Source organism: Leucopleurus acutus, assembly GCF_964270905.1.
Source record: "Leucopleurus acutus genome assembly, chromosome: 16".
Lineage (NCBI taxonomy): Eukaryota > Metazoa > Chordata > Mammalia > Artiodactyla > Delphinidae > Leucopleurus > Leucopleurus acutus.
Genome location: NC_139158.1, coordinates 74,009,818 through 74,037,320, shown reverse-complemented (window position 1 = coordinate 74,037,320; position 27,503 = coordinate 74,009,818). Strand labels below are relative to the sequence as shown.

Here is a 27,503-nt window from a genome sequence, read left to right as displayed (position 1 = left end):
ATTTACCAGTATGTAAATCATTAAATTTCCATTTTCCCTAAGCCAGCTTGGGTTGTGTCTTACTCTTGCAGTCAAAAGAGGTCTTGATATAGTCTCTAGATCTTGAACCGTTTTTTTTTTTTTTTCTTTTCGGTATGTGGGCCTCTCACTGTTGTGGCCTCTCCCGTTGCGTAGCACAGGCTCTGGACGCGCAGGCTCAGCGGCCATGGCTCATGGGTCCAGCCGCTCCATGGCATGTGGGATCCTCCCGGACCGGGGCAGAACCCGTGTCCCCTGCATCGGCAGGTGGACTCTCAACCAGTGCACCACCAGGGAAGCCCTAGATCTTGAGCCATATTTAAAGTGTCTGTCCTTCCCCTCTATCTCCAATCCAAAATTAGGCTGGCTGCATTTATCATTCTGCATTTCACTGAAGCAACAGGGCAAAATAAAGACCATGATGGTGGGGATCCCAGGGGGAAAGCAAGAGCTTGGTCAGGTACTCACTGTAAGAAGGGATTCCATAGGCTTGTGCTGGAGGTGGGTAAGCTGTGTAGGGGGTGGCCTGCTGGATCCCCGCACTGTACTGAGTCTGGCCGTAGGCTGCCATGGCAGTGGGATGCTGGCTGTGCAGGACACGTGGGCAAGGTCTGCATGGAAGGAGAGAAGATGAAATCTCCAAGCCCAAGCCCAACCCAGCATCCCTCCCCCCTTATTCTGGTATCACCACCATCACTATTTTCCTTTGGGGGTATTCTTTTCTTTTCTTCTTCTTCTTTTTTTTTTTTTGGCCACTTGGCTTGCAGGATCTTAGTTCCCTGACCAGGGATTGAACCCGGGCCCCAGCAGTGAAAGCACTGAGTCCTAATCACTGGACCGCCAGGGAATTCCCTGGGTATTCACTCTTTCCAGGGGAGAGACAGCTTACATGTTCATCAAATCCTATTTCATTTTCCTTTCCTGGGCACCAGGAAGATTACATTTCCTGTCTCCCTTGCAGTCAGATTCAACCACATGACTGGGTTCTGCCTGACAGAATGCATAAACCACTCACAGGTCTGGCCAATAACACCATCCCCTCTCCTCTTTCGGCAGCAACTGTGGAGGGTACCAGTTGAGAGGGCGGAGCCAACACAGTTACATCCTGGATCCCTGAGTCAGCTTGTGGAGGAGAGGTGCGCTGGAGAGTTTCATGGACTTTATATAAGAAACAAACCTTTGTTGTGCTAAGCCACTGAGACCAAGGTTTATTGATTACTGAGTACAGCCTATTCCACCGTGACTATCTACCCTAATTTAGACACCTTCCCAATTGACTGTAGCTTTGACAGCATTGTCATTCAAGATGTCCTGCTCTTGGCCATGGGGTGGGCACATGGTGCAAGATCATCCAATCAGACTCTGTTCTGGGAATTTAAATCTTGGGCTGAATAATTCATTCCAACAACCACATTCTGAAGAGACTGTTTTTTAGTTCCTTCCCATTGCCTGGATCCTAGAAGCTGTCCTACTCTTGGTCTTTCTCAAGGCCTGATTATTCCACTTTTGCTTCCATTGTGAGCTACTCCAGATCTTCCAAAAAAAGTCCTTTTGTGTTTACATCAGCTGGGGTCTATTTCTGCTACTTGCAACCAAAGAAAAAAAATGGATTCCTTCCTCCAAGATGAATAATGGGTTCCATGAAGGGCTAGGATTTAACGGGCCACTGACCTAAGACATCTGGAATATAATGACTGCTAGTGATCACTGCACTCTGACCACGGGCTACGAACTGTGTCACATGGGCCTAATATGTGCACTGAATCGCATCGGATACTGATACCAACTCTCTGGGGTGGAGGCTCTTCTAACTCCCATTTTAGAGAAGAGAAAACTGAAGTTCAGAAACCGCAAGTCACAGTTAGAAAGTGGGAAATCTGGAACTTAAACTCGTAAGTCTGACTCCAGAGCCCACACTTGTAATCACGAAGCTTTGCTGCTTCTCAGTGACGGGCCTGGGCTTGACCCAGCCCTGTATTTATTGCTCCTGTAGGGAGCAGTAAAGTCAAGGTAGGTTGTTATAACAGGAAGGGGACAAGATGCTGAATCTACGGATATAATTTCTTTGGCCAGTGCGATTTTTTCTTAATTTGAAGTTGCCAATATTTTAAAACCAGAAGATTCACACACACACACACACACACACACACTCTCTCTCTCTCTCTCTCTCTCTCTCTCCTTATTTCCCCCTTCTCTTGTAAAGCAGATGCTTTGGAAAGCCTGGGTCTGCTCTGTGTGCTGCCATCAATTCTTGGGCCTACGATACGCCAGGCCCTGTCCCAATTATTGTATGTAGACTGGCTCATTTAAACCTGATAGCAACTGTGACAGCTCTTGGAGGCAGTTACTACTCCCATCCCCATTTTACAGATAAGAAAACTGAGGCAGAGAGATGAAAGAACCAAAAGCACACAGCTGATACACAATTTGAACCCTGGCTCCAGAGGCCACGCCCTTAACCACTCCACCTCTGTGCAACTTGACAAACTGTAGCTAACTATCCTGGCCAGGAGTTTATCGGTAGATGGTAACGAGATTCCCAAACCTGTATCTGATTCCATTTTGATTACATCACCTTAGTAAAAACCTGTTGGTTTCCAGAGCTCCTCCTACATACGAAGCCTGATGGCAGGCGTGAGACAGATGCAAAAGTTTGCGGAATTATAAAAAGATGTTCTCAGGCCCTCTTTCTTTCTTTTTTTTTTTTTTTCCTCTTTCTTTTTGACAACCACTGTGCCGAAGGGTTGGGGAACTTGTTCCAAGATGCATAAGAAACTTGTTTGCGCTGGAGACGCCAGAATCAGTACAGGAAGGCGTTTCAGCAGTCAAGATTCTTACCCTGTGAGGTGCTTGGAAACGCATCTGGAGCACTGGGACTTAGTGCTGAGCAGAGAACCTTATTTGAAAATGTTCCCAACTTATACCTGTCTTTGCAAGTAGAAGGTGGAAATCGGAGATGATCAGCTCCTGCTTCCCATCAAAACCGATGTGAAATTCTCGGATTAAACTGGGGCTCAAGTGAAAAGCCAGAGAGAGGACAGTGGAGCTCTCTAACCCCAAGGCCATAAAACAAGTTAGGTAGATTTAACAGACCTCAGTTGCTACCGACAACCCCCAAAACATCTTCTGGAGGGAAAGGAAGGCTGAGAAAGTGTGTTCCTTATAAACAGCTTCTACGGACTCATCCAGGGAGGAGCATGTCCAGCTATGGAGGAGCTGAGTATCCAGACTGAGGGCCATGCTGACTGTCCTGCCAAACCCGGGGCTTCTCACACTAGGGGGTGCGGATGGGCAGCCCCTGAGGACCCTGGGTAAGCCCTGTCCATCACTGGGCTCCCACTAACCCCTGCGCACGGCTCTGGTGGAGCGTTTGTACCGTCCGCTCTATTGAGATCTCTGATCTACTGGTCTCTGTCCCCACTAGACTGGAAGCTCTCCGAGGGTAGGGACTGTGTCTCACTGATCTCGCGAGTCTCCAGTGCTCCTATGAGATTTGGTACCGAGGAGTGTTGGGTGAATGTTGGAGCAGGAAGAGGGAGGAAGGAGGGGGGAGGAGGGGGGGAGAAGGATAGAGAGGGCAGGGAGAGAAAGATGGGGCAGGAGGAAGGAAGAGGAGGGAGAGCACAAGAGAGAGAGAGAGGGCAAAGAGAGAGGGAGGGAGACAGAAAAGGAGAGAGAGGGAAGGAGGGAGAAAAGACAAGAGAGGGAGAGACAGAGAAGCAGGAAGGGAGAGAGGAATTGAGAAAGTCTGTGATAGGAAAGGACAGGAAGGAAAGGAGGAAAAGACTGAAAAAAAGAAGAAAGAAGAAAACAACAGCCAACACTCTCAGAAAAGTCTGTTCCAGACCCCGTTTTAAGCGCCCTTTACGTGGGGCAGGCATCATGATCGCCCCCCTTTTCCAGATGGCGAGACTGAGGCCTGGGGAGGTGGGGTCGTTTGCTCAAGGTCACTCAGCCAGTAAGAGTAGTGCTGGGATTCTTTTCTAGGGAGTCTGCTTCCAGAGCCTCTGCCCTCCAAGAAAGAGAGAGGAGAGAGCGTGAGAGGGAGATAAAGCAAGGGTACTCACCTTGCAAAGAGCTGGGACACACTCAGAGCCGATGTAGTGATGCCTGGAGGGGAAAAAGAAAAACATTTGAGGGGCTTGAGCTGTCAGAGCGATGTTCCCCAGAAGCTATGACTTCAGACGCCAGGTTGAGGGGGAAGAAACTCAGAGAGTTGCTGCCAGGGACTTTCTCAACCACACAAGCTTATCTGAGGCACACCATTGTAGCACTCTCCTTCTTGAAAACCTTTTCTGGGTGTGCTTTGTCTCCAGATACTAACTGAAGGACTACGTATAAAGAACCTGGAGCATCTTGAAACATCAGAGTAGAATCCATCCCCCCACCCATTGTACAGATGGAGAAAGGAGGGCAAAGAGACAGAAAGAACGTGCTGGAGCCAGGTAACATGACCAGTTGTCAGCGGGCGCCATTTCTACTCCTGGATGAAGACCCACTCCCTTCCTTGCCTTAAAGGCAACCCCAGAAACCTAGAAAGGCACACACTGGTTGGCTCTGATTATCCAACACCTATTTTCCTTCTTCTTCTGATGTCACCTTGATATTCCTCCTCTCCTGCCCCAGTTTCAGTTCATTGGGTTCAGGTGGGGCTGGCCCCAGCACTTACGGGAGGCACACCTTGGATTATCTCCCAGGCTCCAGCTAGAGTGTGGGGCAGGGAGATGGAAGGGGCCTGAGGTCCTGATACAAGTGCTCTACACTGTATCTCTGGGCACTCAGCCTCCAACCATGGTTGGGAAGCAATAATCAGGAGATGATGAAAACGTGATAGAATTTGGCTGGGAGAGACATTTCCAAGAGGATAATTTTACAAACGAACAGTTCACTGGGGAGGATTCTGTGCTGTGTCATTTTAAATAATGCAGTGCAATGCCCTCAGTGTGGAGCCCTGGCAGGTTCTAGATGATGTGTCTACTGATGGCACCCATCTGCCGACTCACACTCTCTGGTTTGTAGGGCAGTGGCTGAGGTGTCCCTGTGCCTCCTGAGAAAGGCCCCAAGCCCTCCAGAGCTCTGAGCCTCTCTGTAAACCAACCTGCAACTCCAACTCTAGCACTCAGTAAGCAATGAGACTTCGGGCAGACTGCCTATAGTCTCTGGGCCTCAGGGTACCCTCCTGCGAAATGGGGAAAAAACATTTATCTCACAAGGATGCGTGAGGATGAAATGAGATGATGATGATGACTGTATCCATCATTTACCCAGTGCTTGTTACATGCCAAGCCGCCTTCTAAATCCATTACCTGGATTATTCTAATCCTCATAACCACCCCTTGAGGAGGGTTCTCTTCACGTCCCCATGTTACAGATGAAGAGCAGGAGGTGCAGAGTTTACATAACTCACTCAAGGCCACACAGGTCCTAAAGGGTGGAGCTGTGATCTGAACTCAGGTGTTGGCTCCCGACTCCGGCTTCCCAACCAGGACACAGCAGCCCACAATGACAATCACCATCATAACAGCAACCAGCACCCGCTTAGATGTTCACCACGTGCCAGGCCCGTGTTAACTGCCTACACGCGTGAACTCATTTAATCCTCGTGGCAATGCTACAAGGCCGACAGTGTCATTATCTCCATTGCACTGACGAGGAAGCTGAGGGTCCAAAGGCTAAGTGCCTTGCTCAAGCCACACAGCCTGTGGACATGGGAACTGGGACTTGAACCCAAGGGCTGTCTGAGTTCCAAGTCCATCTCCTTAATCACCTCCCTGGCAGAGTCACATTCTGTTCGAGTCCCAAGCCACCGGGGTGAGAGGGCGAGTCCTGAAGTCCAGCTGGTCCAGTGGGAAAGAATCTGCCTTACAATGCAGGGGACTTGGGTTCAATCCCTGGCCAGGGAACTAAGATCTCACATGCCACGGGGCAGCTAATCCCGTGCCACAACTACTGAGCTCGTGTGCCGCAACTAGGGAGCCCGCGTGTTGCAAACTATAGAGCCCATGTGCCCTGGAGCCTGCGCGCCACAACTAGGGAAGAGAAAACCTGCACGCCACAATTAGAGAGAAGCCCGCGCGCTGCAATGAAGAGCCCGCGCGCTTCAACGAAAGATCCCCCGTGCTGCAACGAAAGATCCCACGTGCTGAAACGAAAGATCCCACGTGCTGCAACGAAAAATCCCGCATGCTGCAACAAAAGATCCTGCGTACCGCAACTAAGACCTGACACAAACATAAATAAAATACAAAGATAAATAATATATAAACCTTAAAAAAAAAAAAGGCTGGACAGCATTAGCGTATATTGCTCATAGTAAGGAGGAGCTGTGGGATACTTTTGTTCCAGTTGTAGACGTGAGAATGTGTTGTGTGTGTGCTGAATGCCTGTGTAAAAATATGTTGCTTACTATGTGTCATATTTTTAAGAAGTCGGGACAGCAGGGATCTAACTCCAAGGAAAGGTGCCGGTGCACAGCAGGTGCTCACTCGCTGCTCATTTCCCTGCTCCGGGTTTCCTGCCCCAGGCAGAGCCTCCCACATCCCCTTCCTCCTCCTCCCACAGGATGGTCTCATTCTGAAAGAGCCCCAGTCTCATTACTGGTAAAAGCCCATGATTTGAGTTATGTTTAGTAATATATAAGTTACTGAATTAAACATTTTGAATATGTTTTCTTTAATAAATATGTAAATATTCATAAAAATCGAAATCTATGGAAACAGTCCTGGGGCTTAGATTAACTCGGCGTTCTAGAAATCTGAAGCAAGCACCTCCCCGAGCCCCCAACCTCTGCACCCTGATTTGCATGTTCACCTCGCTCCCCCTCCTCTGTTCCTCTGAACTGTTATGCAATCAGCCTTCCCTACCAGGGCAGTTCTCCCTCTCCTGCTGTGCAAACCTATGGTCCTCTTCCACCCCAGCAACCCCCAGGAAGACTGTGCAAGGAAGAAACAGGCATTGAGTCAGTGCTGAGAGATTTTCCTTCTGCAGACCGTGTGATTTTTGAAAAGCACAGGCTCTTTTTTTTTTTTTTTAAACTGGTATCACATTTAACTTTTTTATCCTGGGACACCTGGGAGAATTGAGAACCTGGAAAATGAATGCATTATATATAGAATAATCTCCTTCCCTTTCGTTCCCTCCCTTTCTTCTTCCTTTTTTCGCTGGCAAGGATGGCACAGACCTCATGGAGACTCCTGACAGTCCGTGCCAATGTAGGGCCCCCAAGCTCCTTCCCTTCCTCAGGGACCTGGGGTGGGACTGTGTAAAGGACAACCATGCTCAGTGCTTTGCGTGCAAAGGTGGAGCAGGGACTCCCCAAGAGCAGAGAGCCTCTCTCTTCCTCTGAAGCTCTTGCTGTGGTTCAGGGCCGTTAGTCCGCAGAGGTCCTGTGGACCAGGAGGCCCAGATGCAGCTGGAGCCATCCGTCATCTGCGTACTAGGCAATGGGCCTGACAGTGATTGTGTGGGCAACGCACGCTCCAGCGTGAAAGGTGGAGGAGTGGGCATCATTGTTTAAGTCGCAGGAACAACCTCGTCCTCAACGTAGCCCAGGACGTCTTTCGGTGATCCCCTAGATGCCCTCATCACCACTTTCTGGATGCTGTTGTGTTTGACAGCTTCCTCGAAATGGTAAGTCAGAGCCAGACAGACACACTGGAGACATGGGAGGCCATGCCACAGAGCGTCCCATGCAGCTCAGGAATGATCTGGCTCATAGACACGGCAATGCCATTGGATGCGGGCACGATGCTCTGGACAGCAGCACAGTCATAGTACCTCAGCTTGCCAGAGGGGCAGAGAGGGCGTGGACTGTGGTCAAGAGTCCCTCCATGATGCCAGTGTCACAGACCCAGAGGGCATGCTGGCAATCTAGGGGGAGTGGTCATACTTCTCCTGGTCACTCCATCACAAACATGGAACCCTCAGCATAAGGGCAGATGACGCTTTGACTTCAGTCCTCAAGTGAGCCCCAAGCATATTCAGGGTGGTGAAGACACCATATGCAGTAGAAGCAGCAGCCCTTTGATACTGGTAAGATCTGGTGCCTGGTAGATGGAGATGCCCTTCCCACTGACCACAGGCTCCTGTTCTCAAACTTGGCAGTGCCATTGAACTTGCTTGATCAACAAGATTGGGGTCAGTGGCGGAATCACTGATGGCAACTTGTATCCATGTTGCCAGTGGTGAAAGCAGCCCTGGTGACCTGACTCAATGTAGTCAAATCTATTTATTTCAAGCTTCACCATGTGTCTCTGAGGGATGTGGCTAGCACATAAAATGGGGCAGCCGGGAGGGGCAGAGAGCCTCCTCCATTTACTTGTGAATTTAAAACTCTAAGCCCCTCCTCCTGCCCAGGTTCCAATGGGCGAAGGGAGAAGGATTAGCTAAACAGATGGCCAGAGCCTCAGGATGCGCTCGTTCATTCGTTCGTTCGTTCATTCATTCATTCACCGCCTGCCATGTGCCAGCAAAAGCAGTCAGAGTTCCTGCCCTCATGGACCCTCCAGTTCTGTGGGGGAGACAGGTGGTAAACAAATACTTAACTAGATAAGGCAAGTACTTAATTACAGTGATAACAGGGTGCAAAGGAAGGAAGTGGATGATACAGAGCAGAGCACCTGGAACATTCATATGCACAGGATTCGCCTGGGGATCTTATGAAAATGCAGACTCCAGTCTTTAGGTCAAGGAAGCTCCCAGGTGATGCTGACATGGCAGGCCCGGAAACCAGACTTTGAGTAGCGAGGGTTTAGACCACAGGCTAATGAAGAACTGCAGATTACGAAAAAGTCCCAATTCTGGGTTCATAAAAATAAATCTCCATTCCAGAAGTCACAAACTCAAACGCCTACTGGGGCCAAGAAGGGAATAGAAATGATCTGCTGTAATATGAGGAAACCGGAGCTGGGGTCTGTGTGCGTGAGTGCACGCGTATTGTGTGATTGTGTGTGTGCGTGACTGTGTGATGTGACTTACCCAAAGACACACACAGCTGGTTCATTCATTCATGCATTCAACAAATGCTCACCATGCACCTACTGTGGACCAGATCTACAATCCAAATCTCATAATTTGTTATCTTAATGTTGCTTCCAAAAAGAAAAGCACGTGGGCTGAAGGGGTCAGACCCAAATTCAAATCCTGACTCTGCTGCACTATAACTGTGTGGCTCTGAGCCCATCACTTCCTTTCTCTAAACCTCAGTTTCCACATCCACAAAATGGGGTACTATCTCATCCCTGCAGGGCTGTCGCAACGATCACAGGAGGCAGGTACCTGCCAAATGGTAACTGCTCAACACACAGGAGCTATTATTAGTCTTCTATTCTCCTGGGGCCCTTGCTTCAGCCACTTCAATTGTGAGCCCAATTTGAACGCTCACACTGTTTTTTTTTTTAACCTCTCACTGGGAAGATTAAGAAGCTAATGATTCTAAAAGCAGCAACCACTATTATATTGCCTAATTGGATCCCAGGGGCCACTTCTAACTGATCCCCCACGAGATGAGACAATTTCTAATGCAAGATGTCTTGAGGAAGGTCTTGGCTACAAAAGCTGCGTGTCTGTAAATTTCATCAGCTCATCTCCTTAGTGTGGGTGCTTTAAACAGCGCTCAGACCAGCGTCAGCGACAGCAGGAGGGAGCACTGTATTAGGAGTTCAGCATGTGCGCCCCACAGGTAGAGGTCGTCCTGGGTGCTGAGGCCCCCAGGAAGCAGGCTGAGAAAGGCTTAAAAGTGGGAAAGGTGAAACTGACCTGTGGCTCCCCAGGCCAGACCTGGGCAAAGCTCTGGGCAAAGCTCTGGGCAGGTCAACCTGGCTTGGGTGAAATGAAAGAAAATCTGCCAGCCCCTGGCTAGAACCGGTGAGACTGAAACTGGAAATTACACCATATCATGCCCAGGGCAGAGGAGGGGCAGGCAGTCTGAGTGAGGATGACAGCCCAGCTTGTTCTGCCGGGAGGAAACACTTAATGAGATTACAGCCTCAGCTTTTGCAAAATATGTCTGCATTTCAAACGAAAATAATTTTTTCTCGATTCAGCTGTGCTTTCTTAGTTCCATAACTTTTTCCCTCCTCCTTCCAGAAGATGGGATACAATTCAAATCCAAATTTCCCTTAAATAGTAATGAATGATAGCTTATATTTCTCAAGTGGTTCCTACAAGCCAGGCACTCTGCTAAGGACTACTTGGGCCTTAGCTCTTCTATTCCCCATAACAACTCAACGAGGAAGTTGTTCTCTCTACTTTATAGATATGGAAAATGAGGCAAGGGGAAGTTAAAGAAACTTTACTAAGGATTCAAAGGCAATATCAATCTGAAGTTATCTGTGGTTCCTAAAGGTTACTCTTTTCATCCACCACCCACCCATCACCCATCCATCTACCTACCCAACCATCCATCCACTCACCCACCCACCCACTCACCCACCTACCCACCCATAAATAATTTTTAAGGACCTACCATGAGCCAGACACTGAGCTGTCTGCTAATTAAGAACAGAAGTTTAAATACATATGTAGGAATAAAAAATTGTCTTTGTCCTGGAGGAATTCACCATCTAGAGCAATGGTTCTCAACCTTGGGTGCACAGTCCTGGGTGCCTTTGGAGAGCTTTAAAAAAATTTCATTGCCTGGGTCACACTTTGGACCAATTAAATCAGACTCTTTGGGGGTAAGATCTGGACATGAGCATTGAATTTTTTAAAAAACTTCCCAGGAGAGTCCAATGTGCAGACAGGTTTAAAACCAGCCCTGGAGGCTGGTTCTCAAAGTCTGGTCCCTGGACTGGCAACATCAGCGCTGTCTGGGAATTGTTAGAAATGCAAATTCTTGGGCCCCACCACAAACCATTACAGAATCAGAAATGCTGGGGATGGGGCCCTGCAAGCGGTGTGCCAAAAGAACTTCCAAGGTGGTTTTGATGCACAAGAGAATTTGAGACATAAATATACATACTTAAATTATAGAAGTATACGTTTACACATATGTAATGCATAGAGAAAGTCTTCCATAACAGGAACACAAAACAGTGGTTACTGCTGGGGAGGGGAGGTGACGACTAAGATTGGGTGGATGTGGCAAAGGGGGATTTAGCCTAAGGTTCAAGTTTTTGTAAGGATCGTGTATTTATGTATTACCTGGTGACCAGAAATTGGATTGTCTTAAAAAAAAAAAAAAAAGAGGAAAGGGAGGGTGCTGCAGGTGTGCAGGGACACAGCATGTATTAAGGCTGTGAGATGTCATACCACAGGGGGCTCACAGCGGGTAGCACTCATTCCATCACCCTGTCCTATGGTCCTGCAGAGTGCTCTGTCTTCTGTCTTCATTCCTTCCACAAGTATTTCTTTTTTTTTTTTAATATGGCAAGTATCATTTTTAAAAATTGAAGTATAGTTGATTTACAGTGTTTCAGGTGTACAGCAAAGTGATTCATATATATATATTCCTTCTCAGACTCTTTTCCATTATAGGTTGTTATAAGATATTGAGTATAGTTCTCTGTGCTATACAGTAGGTCCTTGTTATTTATGTATTTTATATACAGTAGTGTGTATCAGTTAATTCCAAGCTCCTAATTTATCCCCACACCCTCCCCCTTTGGTAACCATAATTTTGTTTTCTATCGACAACTATTTCTTAAGTACCTACTATGCGCCATGCCTTGTTCTCAGTGGTCAAGATACGTAGGCATAAAGTGGGCAAGATCTGCCTTCAGAGAACTTACATTCTGGTGGGGAGGCAGACAAACAGCAAGTGAATAAACACATAACTTCCGGCAGAGAGTGGGAATATGAAGAAAATATTAAACAAACCAAATACTGTGGCTGAATGTTCTGTTGGCTCTCCTCTCAAACCTGATCCAGAATCTGGCCTGTTCTCACCACTCCATCACTACCACCCCATCTAAGCCACCTTGGCCTCTCACTTGGGTTATTGTAACGCCTTTGTTGCTACCCGGGCTCCCATTCTGTCCCCACCCGCAGTCCGTTCTCATGTGCAGCCTGAGGGAGCCTGTCAATCTGTAGATCAAATTGTCCCTCATCTGGTCCCAACCACACCCCTCCACCACGGCTCCCATCTCACTCAGGGTAGAAGCCAAGTCCCTCCAATGGCTCACAAAGTCCAGCATGGTCTGACCCTGGGTATCTCTCTGACCTCAGCTCCCCGTCACCGGCCCCTTGCTCACTGGGCTCCAGCCACATCAGCCTTCCTATTGCTTCTCAGTGCTCTGGAACCGCTGCTGCCTCAGGACCTTTGCATTTGCTATCTTCTCTGCTCCTAAGGCACGTCTTCCCTGTGACCAAGAAGTGCCCGCTCACACCTCCTTCAGGTCTTTATTCAAGTGTTACCTTCCCAGTGACATCATTTCTAGCCACCCTAACAAAAACTGCAACCCCATATCACTGCATTTCGCATCCCACCCTGCTTTCCCCCCTTAGTACATATCACCATCCAGCATGCTATATATTTTGATATATATATATTTTATGTGTGTGTATGTGTGTGTGTGTGTGTATAAAACATGCTATATATCTATTGTTGTCATCAGACTCTTGCCCTGCCAGCACCCTAGGCAGGGCTCCAAGAGGCAGGGGTTTTGTGTTGTCTTCCTAGTACTTAAAACAATGACGGGCACGTGTTTGAGTGAACATTTGTTGAATGAATGAATGAATGAATGAAAAAATGATTACTTTTGATAGGAAAGACCTCTCTGATGAGAACTGAAGGATGAGGGGATGGTCCTGCAGAGATGGGGGGAAGCCTGGTCCAGGCAGAGGAACAGCAAGTGCAAAGGCCCTGATGGCAGAATCACGCTTATGAGTTAGAGCAAAAGAAATAAGGCCAGGGGCTGGGTCCAGTGAGCAGAGGTGATGGGGTAGAGATGAGTCTGAGAGGCTGGCGGGGACAGGCAAGTAGAGCCCACTTGGGGACTTCCCTGGTGGCGCAGTGGTTAAGAATCCGCCTGCCAATGCAGGGGACATGGGTTCGAGCCCTGGTCCGGGAAGATCCCACATGCTGCGGAGCAACTAAGCCCGTGCGCCGCAACTACTGAGCCTGTGCTCTACTGAGCCCACATGCCACAACTACTGAAGCCCGTGCGCCTAGAGCCCGTGCTCTGCAACAAGAGAAGTCACTGCAATGAGAAGCCCGTGCACCGCAATGAAGCGTAGCCCCTGCTCACCACAACTAGAGAAAGCCCGCGTGCAGCAACGAAGACCCAGGGCAGCCAAAAATAAATTAAAAAAAAAAAAAGTAGAGGCTACTTGGCCAAAGGGAAGGAATTTAGATCTTACTCTATACTTTTTTAAAACACCAAGTCCTCTCCATATTTTAATTCATTTTATCCTCCCATCAACTCTATGAGGTTGGTGGCATAATTATTCCATTTAACAGAAGAGGCAAATGAGCCCCCAAGAGGTTAGGTCCCTAAACCAGAGACTTACAACTGGTAGGAGGCAGAGCCAGAAATGCAATGGGAGCCACCGGGGGGCTTTTGGGGTCCACGATCCCCCCACCCCAGAACCCCCCAGAGTGTAGGCCTCATGGCTCATGGCTACTGGGGTTCTCCTTGGACCTGGACCCTTGTAGTCACTCAGTAACATTCACTCTGTAACAGAAGGAAGGGCCCAGGAGGAGGGAGACCAGAGGCCAGGCAGGAAGGGCAGCTGAGTCTGGCACTCGAGGCCACAACTAGGGTGGAATGTCTCCTGCAGAGTCCTGGAGCTCACCGCCCATGTCAACAATAAAGAGAAAGAAACGTGTGTGTGGGGGGGGGGGGAGGGGGAGGGAGGGAGGGAAAGAGAGAGAGAGAGGGAGAGAGAGAGAGAGAGAGAGAGAGAGAGAGAGAGAGAGAGAGAGAGAGAGAGAGAGACCTGACCCTGCCAGCCCCCTGCCTGCTCTGAATTTGGAAGCAACCTCTTTCTGCCCCATTGCTCACCCCCAAAGGCTTAGCCTTGGCCTCAGATTGCCCCAGGGCAGTAAAGGGTACAGACAGCTCCAAGTCACAAAAAGGAGACAGACAATGTGTTTGTGGGTGCCACCACTGTGCGGGATGGACATCTGGGGTCTGCAAACTAAGATCTTTGCAGAAAATGATTATTGACTTTAGACGTGAGGACTCTGGAGCCAGAGTGCCTGGGTCTGATTCCTGGCCCTGCCACAAGTTGTATGACTTTAAGCTGGTTACTCAACTCCCCAAGCCTCAACTTCCACATCCGTGAAATGGGCTCGTAGCCTAATAGGGGTGTAATAATTACATGAGAAACAGTACAGTGTACTGATTAGGAAAACAGACTTTGGAGTCAGACTACTTAGGTTCAAATTCTGGCTGTCGCTTAACTGTCATCTCAGACAAGTTACTTAGCCTCTCTGTGCCTCAGTTTCCTCATCTGTAAAACGAGTGTCCACTTCTTAGAGTTGCAGACACTAAAGAGTTAATACATTTTAATGCCTGACACATAGCAGGTGCCGAGAGTTCGCTTTGATAGTGATGGAGGAGGAGGAGAATTAATTTCAATTTCTATTGCTCTGAATAGTGCCTGGGACAAAGTAGTTGCTCACAAAAAACGAACGACAAGAGGAAGTGACAGACACTCATCTTCTTGACAGCTGCCCCTCAGCTCCTACTAGTGGAAGCCAGGTGGGAACACGGGCCCAGCACTTCTAAAGAATTTGGCATCTCAAGAGAAACTAGAAATCCAGATATTTATGTGAGCTCTCCCAATTTTCACAAGTTCACTTTTATTTAAAGCACAGTATAAACCAAACAAAGACATACCTGAGGGCCAGGCATGGCAGCCAGTTTGCAATCATGGTTTTGAGTTCCCTGTGGCTATCTGATTCAATGGGATAATACGTTTATTTACAATGCCCCCAAGGTGTGCCAGGCGCTTTACATAACATCACCCCATTTGATCCTTGCAGTAAGCATCCTATGAAGTGTCATGATTCTGCCCCTATTTGGCAGGTGAGAAAGTTGAGGCTCAGGAAGGTTAAACAATCTGCCCAAGATCATTTGGCTGGGAAGCAGTGGGGCTGGGAGTCAGCCTGGGATCTTCCTCCCTCGGCAGTCTATGCCTTTTCCTGTCTCTACTGGCTCTGAAATGAAGAGTCTGTAGTTGACTGGTGCCTTCACTCAGAAGGAAAAGGATGACTGTCTTTGAATAGGGCTCAATAAATTATCTCAAACTCTCAAAGAACCCAGGGTGGCTTACACAGACGCTCCAAAGGACCAGTAGGAACGAGGGTGTTCTGGTCACGGGAGCCCAGACCCTCTTGATGGTATTTTTAGCAGGGCTGTTCCAGCTTCATGACCAGCACACAAGACATTATTACTGCTATCTTGGTGACGGCAGTAATTATTCCCAAGAGCCTGGAGTTGCTTAAAAGCAAACTCCTTCTGATGTTATATTCAACTAGACTCACGTCTCTTTGGTTTTCCATGACAATTACATAGCACTGTGCCCCCATAAGCTCGCATCAAACACAGACAGTGAAGGAGAGACAGCTGGGAGTTTCGGAACACCAACAGCAAATCCCAAAGCTGCTCAAACAAAGGGTTAAGCCCAATGGTTAAACATAATAGCTTAATGCCTTTTGCTAAGTAACTCTGTGCTCTACCAGGAAGGCTGACAGATCACAAACAGTGCAAACAATAGCTGGAATTGTCTAGTGAAAACTAGTCTGACTGCATCATTTGCCAACAGCTTTTTAAACAGCTTAACTCTCCTCTGCTTCCTTGACTGCAACCCAACCTGAAAGCAAAAGGCAGATGAGTTCTTGTCCCAACGTCAAACCCCCATAAACAAGACGCCTGCTTGGATGTGGCGATGGCAGGAGAGAACTCAGAGGTCCAGCCCCAGAGCCTGCAGGGCATGCCTGGGGCCTGGGCCTGGAATACACCCAAAACTGACTAGCGTCTATGGAGGTGTCAGCATTTCTTGGAACTGGAGACCGAGACGGGACGTTCAGAACAGGAACGAGCACACTTTTACCTCTAATGACAAAATTGTTAGCAACGCACGCGAAAGTTTTGGTCCAGAGTCAACAATCTAATTGGGTGGGAGGAGAAATTGTCATAACGACAGTACTTGTGAGAGGATGTGTGCCAAAGGCTATCCGTCCCTTACCATATTCCGTGGGGCGAGCGGGGATCACCACAGGGCCCACCAAAACGCACAGCAGGAGGCCTACCTTCTATGTCACTCAGAGTCCAGACATCAGCGTCGGCACAGTTAACCTTCAGTTTACCCGGACGATCGCTGTTTACAGTAAGGCTGGGAGAGATCACTAGTTCTAGCATTTCCTTGTACCTGAAAGAAAACAAAGGGAAATATAATTTATTCATTAATTATGCATGCTTGCTAATGATTCCTATTGCTTTCCCTAGGAGTATAAATATTAAAGCTGATTACCTAAACCCAGCCATCTTATAAATTCCACATCATAAAAATTCACTAAACTTTCCATCAAAGGGAAATGAGGAATTGAAATGAAGTGCTTGCTCCCCTCTGGAGAATACACCCACTTGATTAAAACTTTCCCCTCCTTCCCACTGTATTTTGTCATTAGAAAAATTTTATTTGGGTCTCTTTTAAATGTCATCTGAACGAGCTGGAGCGAGCCAGGGAGACTTTCTAGTAGAGGAAGGGAGAAACAGGCAGAGAGGGAGAGGATTGGGTTCCTAGAAGCCAGAGGCATGAAGAGAAGGTGGAGTTGACTGTAATTAAGAGAGAATGGACATGGTGTTACACGGTGTCACTTGTACAGATGGACAAGGGTTCAAAGGTGTCATCGATACTTAAAAAGTCCCTCTAGGCAGCAGAGTCCCACAGCCCAGCACTGCGGTCCCTACCAAGAAAGAACACACTAGCTCCTGAAGTACCCATGACCTTGATAAATGCTATTGTGGGCAGGAGCAGGAAAGAAGAGGGACAAATCTCCTGGGTCATTCGCTTTTTTCATTGAAAACTTTTCCAACTCTTGTGCTATGTCAGTACTTATTCCTCCTAAATTCCTACCCACTGTGGTCAGGGAATGAGGTTTCTTTTTTTTTTTTAAATTTATTTTATTGAAATATAGTTGATTTACAATGTTGTGTCAATTTCTGCTGCACAGCAAAGTGATTCAGTTATACATATATATATATATATATATACACACACACACACACATTCTTTTTCATATTCTTTTCCATTATGGTTTATCACAGGATATTAAATATGCTTTAATATTAATATAATTTAATATTTAATAGGCAGTGCTATACAATAGAACCTTGTTGTTTATCCATTCTACGTACAGTACTTTGCATCTGCGAATCCCAAACTCCCAATCCCTCCCTCCCCCATGGCAACCACAAGTCTGTTTTCTATGTCTGTGAGTCTGTTTCTAAAAGATACATGCACCCCAACATTCACTGCAGCACTGTTTACAGTAGCCAAGCCATAGAAACAACCTAAATGTTCATCAACAGACGAATGGATAAAGAAGATGTGGTACATATACACAATGGAATACTACTCAGCCATAAAAAAAGAATGAAATAGCGCCATTTGCAGCAACATGGATGGACCTAGAGACTATCATTCTAAGTGAAGTAAGTCAGAAAGAGAAAGACAAATACCATATGTCACACACAAGGAGTGAGGTTTCTGGTTAACACGCACAACATCGGACATGGTGATTTTCAAAGGACTAAACTACAACCAATAACATGTGCCACTGATTCAAGTTGTCCTCAGCAAAAGGTTAAGTCTAATCACTGCAAATCAGTATCTAAGGTCATCCTTGGCAGGATATGTTTATCACCATGCTAACAGAACACAGTGTACCGATTGATGGTGACATGGTTATAAACTCAGATTCCACTGTAAAACGGTTGTGGATTCAAATTCCATTTCAGTACTCAGTACCTTGACCAAGTTACCAAACTGCTCTAAGTCAAAAGTTTTCTCATTCGGATGGTGGGGATTATCAGTATCTCCCTAACAAGGTCATGGTGAAGGTGACAAGAGATGAGATCCGTAAGGAAAGGACTTAGCAGGCAGCAACCTAAATGTCCACTCACTACCATAGGAATGAAGAATACAGGCAGAATGGTCACACAATGGAATACAACACAACAGTGAAAAAGACTGCTCTGGAGCTCCACTCAGCACCATGGACAGACTGCCAAACAAAGTACCAGGCAATGAGACAGAAGGGTACCCAAGGTATGATACCATTTCTGTGAAATTCAAAATATACAAATCAATATTATACACTCTTTAGGGATACAGACATAAGCAATAAAAAGATAACAGTATGTATAAGAATGATAGACACCCATTTCAAGAGAATGGTTAGCTAGGGATCACTGGGGGATGCAATATGGGGAGAGGTACCCTGGGGCTTCAGCTGTGCAACAGTGTCGTTCAGAGGTTGACACAAACTGGCCCATCTAAATCCAGCTTAGCATCTGTTTTTGTGTGACCCATGAACCAAGAACGGCTTTCACATTTTTAAATGGTTGAACAAAATCCTAAGAAGGATAACATTTCACGGCCTGCGAAAATTATGTGGAATTCAAATTTCAGTGTCCATTAGTCAAGTTTTCTCGGAACACAGCCCTGCTTGGTGGTTTACTGTATCATTCGTGGCTACTTTCACGCTGCAACTTCTGAGTAAAGTAGTTGCCATGGAGACCTGCAAAGCTGAAAATATTTCATATCTGGCAGAAAAAGTTTGCTATCCCCTGTTTTTTAGTCTATAAGCAAGGTGGTGGGCGTACTGCGGTCAGAGGGTTACTCTTCATCTCTGTGTGTCTGAAACACTTAATTTTTAACAAAGAAAGAAATCACTTATCCCAGGACTTGCATATAGGAAGTACTTTATATATAGCTTTTAATCAGATGAGAAAATTCCACACAAATCAGCTTCCAGTGTTGAAGTCTTTATGTAAGCTGATGAACATTTGGGTCCTAAGTGTTCCCATGTATACATGGGTTTTCTCTTTCCCCAAATGCCACAAGGCACTCCAGAAAGAGGCCTTGGTATCTCTTTACTTTAATATGTCAAAACATATTGTATGGAGCTTGCCAAACAGCAGACGTTGAACCTATTCTCTGACTATAGCTGCCAGAAATTTGCATTTTATCCAAACTCACTCCCTTCATCCTTTTGGGTATATGCAAATAACTGAAGGTTCAAAAATAAACAACGTTGTAAAAGATTACATTGGTCTCTAAACATCCAGACACTATGAGTACGGGTATTAAAGGCAGCGAATTGTTAGCTAAATGACCAAATCCGGTTAAAAATAAAATGAATTGTTTTTCCTCCTCCTCAGGGTTTAAAAATATTTGAAGTATTTGCCAATATTTAAAAACAAGGTGATTTCACATAAAAATCTAGAGTTCCAGCTTCTCTTGAAGAATGGAAGCATATTGACAGGTTCCTGCATGGCAACTATCAGCTGGCTGCCCAGTCTGGTCAAGGCATATGAGCTCCAGTTCACCACAGTCCCCACCACTCCCTAGTGTCTTACATTTGACCCTCTTTTTCCATTTCCTTGTATTTCCTCCTGGTCTCTACAGGCCTTTGCATTTGAGCCCCATGGATTATGTGTCATCAGACAAGCCTGATGAGGAAATAAACAGCAATGTGACACTTCTGGCCTTAGTCACATAGCTTATGATTTTACTGAGTACTGTTGTCATCCTCAAGAGCAATTAGCACATCGAAATAGCATGTGTTGATGTTATAGCAGAACAAGAAGGTGTCTGTGAGTTTTAACTCTAGGATTGAGTATTGCTATTAAAGCTTTGGTGTCCTGACCTTGCCTAAGGTCCTTGAGGGCCAGGCCAACGTGGAAATCATCCTTATTTCCCCCACGACACCTGATACAGAATCTTGTTCATTCTGTCATCCGATAACATCTGTCGGAGGATGACAGGAAGGAAGGGATGGAGGAAGACAGGAACTTGGAAGGAGTGAGGGAGAGACGAAATCTATAACTGAGCAATTAGCTTCTTTAAAATTTTTTTGAATTCCTATTTATTTTAATTTTACACTCTGCCCTACACAATGCCTCTAATGTATTAAATATGTAAATATGTCCCCTTGTAAATGATGCTATACTGTTTATGTGACGTGTGTGTGTGTGTGTGTGTGTGTGTGTGTGTGTGTGTCTGTGTGTTTGGCAGTGCCGTGAGGCATGTGGGATCTTAGTTCCCTGACCAGGGATCAAACCTGTGCCCCCTGTATTGGAAGTGCAGAGTCTTAACCACTGGACAGCCAGGGAAGTCCTGTGACATGTGTTTTAATTTACATGAATAGTGTTATGCATGAGACCTCATTCTGTTCATGGGGATTTTTTCCCCCAGTCTGCACCATGATTTTATAATGTGTATAGATTGCCAGATGGTTGTTCAGCTTGTAGCTAGAATTCCATACTGCATACCCACTCGGTTGTGTTTATGCATTGCCCTAGTGATGAACATCTAGGATGCCTTCATCTCTCAGCTACCATAAACAATGCTGCAATGAATATTTTCATTAAAAAAATACACATATATATGTAATGTGTACCTATATATGTGTGCCTACACACACACATACACATTCTTAAAACGTATAAATATTTGAGGAGGATTTCTGTGTCATTGGGTATATGTGAACTGAACTTGACCAAGTACTAGCAGACTGTTCTTTACAATTCCTGTGCTAACCCAGATTCCCACCAGAAGTGCATAAGCGTTCTAATTTCATAAATTCGTGCTAACACTTGGCATTGTCCAGCTTTCTAATTTTTGCCAAACTGTTGGATGGAAAGCAATTATCTCATAGTTGTTTTAATTTTCCTTTCTATGATTACTAGAGAGTTTGAGCATATATTCACATAATTGTGGGCCACAAGAGTTTCTAGGAACTGTCTATTCATATCTTTTATCCTTGCCCATTTTTCTACTGTTTTTTCTTTTCCCCCTTTTTTGTTGATTTGCTCTATAGACTGCCTTGTAGAGTCTAGGTATTAGTCCATTGTTGGTTTTATTTATTTATTTTTTTCTTTTTGCTGACAAAGCAAAAGACTTTATTGGAAATGGGCGCCTGGTCAGGGAGCAGAGGGGTAAGGGAACGCAGGAGAACTGCTCTCCATTGTTGGTTTTAGATGTTGTAAATTTCTTTTCTTAACCTTTCATCTGTCTGTTTTTTTTAAATATATAGTGTCTTGTAGAACAACAACAAAAAAATCTTATATCTTTACCCAATAATGAATGTTTTCCCTAGGCGTAGAAATGATTTCCCTAACCCCTGGATATTAAAATTTGTCTACGTTTAAAACTATTGACTTGGGATTTTACCTTTTATAGTTAAACCTTTAATTAATCTGGAGTTTTCCTTTTAACATGGATTAAATTTGCATTTTCTTCCAATACTGGAGAAAATGAAAATAAGCCAGTTTTCCTAATTTGTATTAAACTCTCCAGTCGAATTCACCTCCCAGTTATGATGGAACTGTTTCTATTTTGGGTTCAATCTCACTATCACAATAAAAAATAAAATCTACAAAACATTGTTTTAAGGCCTTGCAGGGCAACCAAGGTAGGACTTGAGGGCCCAGGATCCCAGAGAGATGTGAGACACGTACTGAATTAAGTCTGACCTCTACTACTTTTCACCTCAAGACATTTGCCGATTTATAAGCACAGAAGAAAAAAGAAGGAGCTTTGAGTTTTCCAGTCTCATTGAGTTGGGGAGACAAAAATTGGACTTCAGGATACTAAGGCAGCTAGGACCCAAGGAGCTAAGATTCTAGAGATGTGAGAACCACAGGGAAGTTAGCCTGACATTGTTGACAGTCATTACCCTTGAGGCGTTTGCTGAAACCTAAGCTGGGTGGGGTAAGAGTCAAAGAAGTCAAGCAGAAAGGGGTGGCTAAGAAGGCAAGAGACGAAGCAGAGCTTTTGGCAATCTCCCAGTACTAGGGAGACAAAATTGGAGTTCATGGCCCATCAAGGATAAGAATCCTTGGGACGACCCTGGTGGCGCAGCGGTTAGGGCTCCATGCTCCCAATGCAGGGGGCCCGGGTTTGATCCCTGGTCAGGAAACTAGATACCACATGCATGCCGCAACTAAGAGTTTGCATGCCACAACTAAGGGGCCGGCTAGCCACAACTAAGGAGTCTGCCTGCCGCAACTAAGACCCGGCACAACCAAATAAATAAGTGAAACATTTTCCCAGCAATCAATGAAAGAAATGTTAAAAATTTATTAAAAAAAAAAAGATGAGAATCCTTGGTAAACACACCAGGCTTTTAATGAGACCCCTGAAAGGTCATTCCCTTGGAGTAAAGACCAACCAAATAGATCCTGTCTTGAATCATTTTAATCCCTTATTGGATCAAAGCGATTTGCCTCTACTATCACCACCTGCCAGAAGAGCAACTTTTCTTCTGGGGAAGATGTCATCTTCCAGAGTTTCCACAATTTTTCATACACAATGTTTAGCATGTAATAAAAAATTACCAGGCACGCAAGGAGACAAAGCCAAACAATCAAAAACCAAGACAAAAAAACCTAATTCATATATAAGATTCAGATATTAGTGTGACTAAACACGGACTTCCCAGCAACCTTGATAATAAGATCAAGAAAAGAGACTTACAATGGACAATGCTACTAGAATCCTTAAGAAAAATCAAATGGAAATTCTAAGCCTGAAAAATACAATAATTGAAATTCAGAACTCAATAGAGCAGTTGAACCACAGACTGGATATAGCAGAAGAAAAGAATGAACTTGAAGATAAGTCAGTAGACACATCTCAGAAAGAAGTTTGGAAAACAGGTTTTATAAAAAGCATAAAGGAAACATGGGACACGGAGAAAAGTTCTAACATACATGTAATAGGGGCCACAGAGGAGAGGAGAGAGATAACAACTTAGAAACAATATTTAATGAAAAACTGACAGAAAACCTTCCAAGACTGATGAAAGACATCAAGTCAAAGGAATCAAGAAGCTCTGTGAATCAGAAGCAGGATAAGTACAGAGAAAAATACTCCTGGGCATACCATAGTCAAACTATACATATGTGAGAATATATTAATATATTCAGCCAGAGGGTAAATAAGACAAATCTCTAAAGAAGGACTAATGAGACTTCTCAACAGAAATGATGGAAACTAGAAAACAATGTAATTTCACCTGCCAAGGTAGAATCCTATGTCAGCAAAAAAATCCTTCAAAAATGAAGACAAAACTGAAATAAACTAAAATTAAGATTATTTGCCACTTTGTAGCAAATAGACTTGCACTACAAAAGAATACTCTGGAAGCATGAAAATTCAGCAAGGGATGGAGAGTAACATAAAAGGGTAAATTCAAGAGTAGGAGAGGACTAAATGAACTTAACATGTTCTACGGACCTTGCATTTTCCTTGAGGTGGCTACCAGTACTAATTTATAGTAAACTTTTTAAGATTTATCAAGGACGCAGTCTATAATCTTTAGGGTAACTGCTTAGAGAATAAAAATAATAAATGCATGCCAACAAGCTAATGGAGAAGAAAATGGAATAATAAAAATACTGGATTAATCCAAAGAAGGCAAGAAAGTAGAGAAAAAGAAACAAGGAAGAGATGGAACAGATAGAAAAAAATGATAGATTTAAACTTAAATTTATCAATAATTACATTTAATGCACTAGGGTCTTTGTTAGGTAACGTAAGATCTAAAATTCAAACATACCTAGAGCAGTTCAAAGGCACCATCCTTTGGAGGCAAATAAATAAGTATCAACAAAGCCAAAACAATAGAAATGTTAGTCCTCGGAATTCCCTGGAGGTCCAGTGGTTAGGCCTCCGTATTCTCACTGCTGAGGGCCCAGGTTCGATCCCTGGTTGGGGAACTAAGATCCCACAAGCTGCGCGGTGCGGCAACAAACAAACCCCAAAAAAGTAGTCCTTAAAATAAATACAATATATTAAAAAAAAAAGTTAGTCCTCACACAGTAAACAGGACCATGAGTTAAGAACCTGACCATCGTTTTTCCTGCTGCCAGCTATAGCTTATGGGTACTGCTATCCTGTAGAAGCAAACCATTAACAACGACGTATAGCAACATGAATAGTTCAAGACAACTCAGGGAGAAAAATCCTTCCAAGAATTCTAACCATAGCTCCCATTTCCCAAGCACCTATTACGTGCCAGGCAATTTCCCTAATTACTTCTACATTATCTCCTTTAATTCTCTCAACCACCCAGGGAGATATAATTATCAACTTCTATTTCCCAACAGGCCAACTAAACACAGATTTAGGTCTGAGCAAAGCATAGGCATGAAGGAAATGTGGATCATTCCTGTTTGGTGAACTTCTCCTGTTCTGCCTTGAGGATCTAAAAAAAAAAGCTTTGTGGACTTTCCTGGTGGCGCAGTGGTTAAGAATCCGCCTGCCAATGCAGGCAACACGGCCCTGGTATGGGAAGATCCCACATGCCGCGGAGCAACTAAGCCCATGAGCCACAACTACTGAGACTGTGCTCTAGAGCCCACGAGCCACAACTACTGAGCCCGCGTGCTGCAACTACTGAAGTCTGCATGCCTGGAGCCCGTGCTCTACAAGAGAGGCCACCACAATGAGAAGCCCACACACCATAACGAAGAGTGGCCCCCACTCACCACAACTAGAGAGAGCCCGCGCGCAGCAACGAAGACCCAACGCGACTAAAAATAAATGAATAAATAAATAAATAAAAAGCTTGGTAAATTTCAGCACAGGGCGAATTCTGTGTTCTTATTTCATGGGTCCTACTGTTTTATTATTGAACCACCTGGGGCAGAAGAGGAGGGGGCGCTGATCTCTTTGGTGTTTTGAGGGCTCTGAAGGTCCTAACCTGGCCCCAATTATAGTGCTCATCGTACAGATGACAGAAATAAAAATAGCTAACACTTCAAGAGCATTTACTCTGGAGCCAGGAGCTCCTTCCATGTATTGGCTCATCTTAATCCTGTGAAGTGGGTAGAGATGAGGAGACTGAGGTTCAGAAAGTGAACTGCTAGTTAGTGGTGGAGCCAGGATTCACAACCAGGTGGTCTGCCTCCAGGGTCTGTGCTCTTAACCACAGCTTGCGAGTAAAATTGGGTCAGAACTTGAACCCAGGATCCATCCAGCTCCAACACCCACTAAGCAACCTGGTGGGAGTACCAGCTCTCTCATCTGCTACATGGGTTCAAATCCTAGCTTTGTGTCTTATGAGCTTTGTGACCTTGGGCAAGTTGTTTAACTTCTCTGAGCCTCATCCAAAAAAATGGAGAAAATAATAGGACCCTCCCAGGCAGGTTATCCTGCAGATTAAGTCAGAAAAGGCATGAGTGAGCGGGTGTTCAATAAAGGGTAATTACTGACATTATTTGCATTCACACAGACAAAAGTTTGAAACACACAGTTCGTTTTATGTCAGGTCGACACTGGGAAGTGCCGTGAGGACCATCTGGAAACCACTGGTTCCGACTGTGGTCTGATGGGCAGAGTTCAGTTCTCTTGCAGTTTGGGGGGAGACGTCCTTTGCTTTCTCCCCCTCCTCCCCTCCTTACAATTATCTGAAATAGGAGACCAGCTTATTCTCTTTGCAGGGGAAGTTAGAGAGAAATCAGACAGTCTTAACAGAGTCTGAGGGGAGGAGAAAGACTCAGCTTCCCTTTCATGAAGGCAGGGAAAGGAAGCAAAGGCGTGGGATTCATTTACAAAAAAATTTTTTTTCCTGTGTTGCACTGTTGCAAAACCCTGATACCCCTGCTGCTTCAGATCCGGGCTAGGAGGAGCGAGAAGAAAGAGGCATCCGAAAGCCCCTACCTTCTGCCTTCTCCTCAGCCTGCTGCTGCCAGCGGCTTGCCATCATTTGTTACCCTTGTCACCACCCCTGTCCCCGGGGATGGAGAAGCTCTGGGGGAGCGTGGGGCTGCTGGGGGAGCCCAAGAGATGACAGCTGGAGGGTGGGGGCTGGGGGCAACTTCAAAGGCTGGGAAGGATCAAAAGCAGATGGAGGGTCCCAGGCGGGTGGGCGGCTCACCTTTCCACACCCGCCCCTGCCGAGTGCACTGCTACCTTGGCTGGGAACAGTGGCCCTGCCTGCTGGATGGAGAGGACAGATGGCCAGTCGACCAAGGGGCCCTTAGAGAGGGCCAACTCCCAGCATCTTTCAAGGACTTAGAAATCCAAACCTGCCGACAGCAATCACAGGCTTCTGGACAGACAACAGCTGTGGCCCAAACCTGGACGTTTCTGGCCGCCTACACCCCATTTGAGTTCATTCAAAATACATCTGCTAATCGTGAACTGGCTCTAGCCCCCGTCTCCCCTATCGCGGGTGCGGGGTGGAGGGCCCCACTGCTCGCACCAAAAGCCCAGGATCATCCTCCCTCCTCCCTCTCCTTCAGCTCTCACATCCAATCCATCACTGGGTGTTGTCAAGTTCATCTCCTAAACATCCACGGAACCCGTGAACCCTCCACCCCACGGCCATTGCCCAGGGCCAAGCCGCCACGCTCTCTGCCCTGGACAACTACCACGGCCGCTGTACCTGTCTCCCTGGGGCCATTCTGGCCTCCCTCCAGCTTGTTCTTTGTATACCAGCCAGAGGGACTTCTGACAACATAAATCTGAACATGTCCCTGCCCCCTTCACCTCATCCTTGCTTATAACCTCTGATTGTTCTAAGAACAAAGCGAAGACTTCTGAACACAGCTTTGATCCGGCTTCCCTTCACTCGCTGTCTCGTTCCAGGGCGCTGGCCTTCCTCTCACTCCACACTCCCTGTCACGAGGCCTTTGCACATGCTGTTCTCTCTGCCTGGAATACCATTCCCTCCTGCTCGCCCTTCAGAGGTCTCAGCTCTAGCATGACTTCCCCAGGCCCTTCCTGAATGGGGCCCCTTCTCCCACGGCACCTTCCTTAAACCCATGCCCCTCTCTTTCCCACGCCAGTCACTATAACAGTTTTTAGACATGTTTATACATTATTTGATGTCCATCTGTCTTCCCAACCAGACTATAACCTCCCTGATGGCAGGGATTTTATTTTGCCCACCACTACATTCCCAAAATCTCCTGCAGCGCCTGGTTCTTGAGAACTATTTAGTAAATATTTGTTGTATGGTGGATGAATGTGCTGTATGAATAAATGTACTTATTCAACCAATATTTACTGACAGCCTGTTATATGTTCCAAACACTGTGCCGGTCACTGCCATTGTCACCACCCTGGATGGGACACTTATTTATAGTACATGCCTGGCCCCTCCAGGAAAGGAGTTTGAGAACCCTCGTTCACTCTTCCTTCCAGCATTAGCACTGTATGTAGGACATGATCAGAAGTACATGGATGTTGGATGCTACTGTCCCCTAGGCCATCCCAGAAGGGAGAAGTGGTCCAAGAGCTCCTGGCCACATGATACAGGTGTTTGTTAATTATGGTTATTATACTATTAAGTTCTGCCT

At 45.9% G+C, this 27,503-nt stretch overlaps 1 protein-coding gene across 4 annotated transcripts in view; it reads right to left on the bottom strand.

Moving 5' to 3' along the window:
* Window positions 1-16,328, bottom strand: part of EYA2 (EYA transcriptional coactivator and phosphatase 2) — a gene marked incomplete at both ends in the record, with an annotated part of 173,342 nt that extends 157,014 nt beyond the window's left edge. Inside the window, 3 exons of one of the 4 annotated variants that reach the window (XM_082856787.1) lie at window positions 487-629; window positions 4,086-4,128; window positions 16,217-16,328. In XM_082856787.1, coding sequence (XP_082712913.1) covers window positions 487-629; window positions 4,086-4,128; window positions 16,217-16,325 — 295 coding nt within the window. Of the gene's footprint in view, window positions 1-486; window positions 656-4,085; window positions 4,129-16,202 lie in introns of all 4 variants that reach the window. The other 3 variants (XM_082856785.1, XM_082856786.1, XM_082856784.1) reach the window with 3 other exon arrangements.
* Between the last annotated feature and the right edge of the window lie 11,175 nt (window positions 16,329-27,503).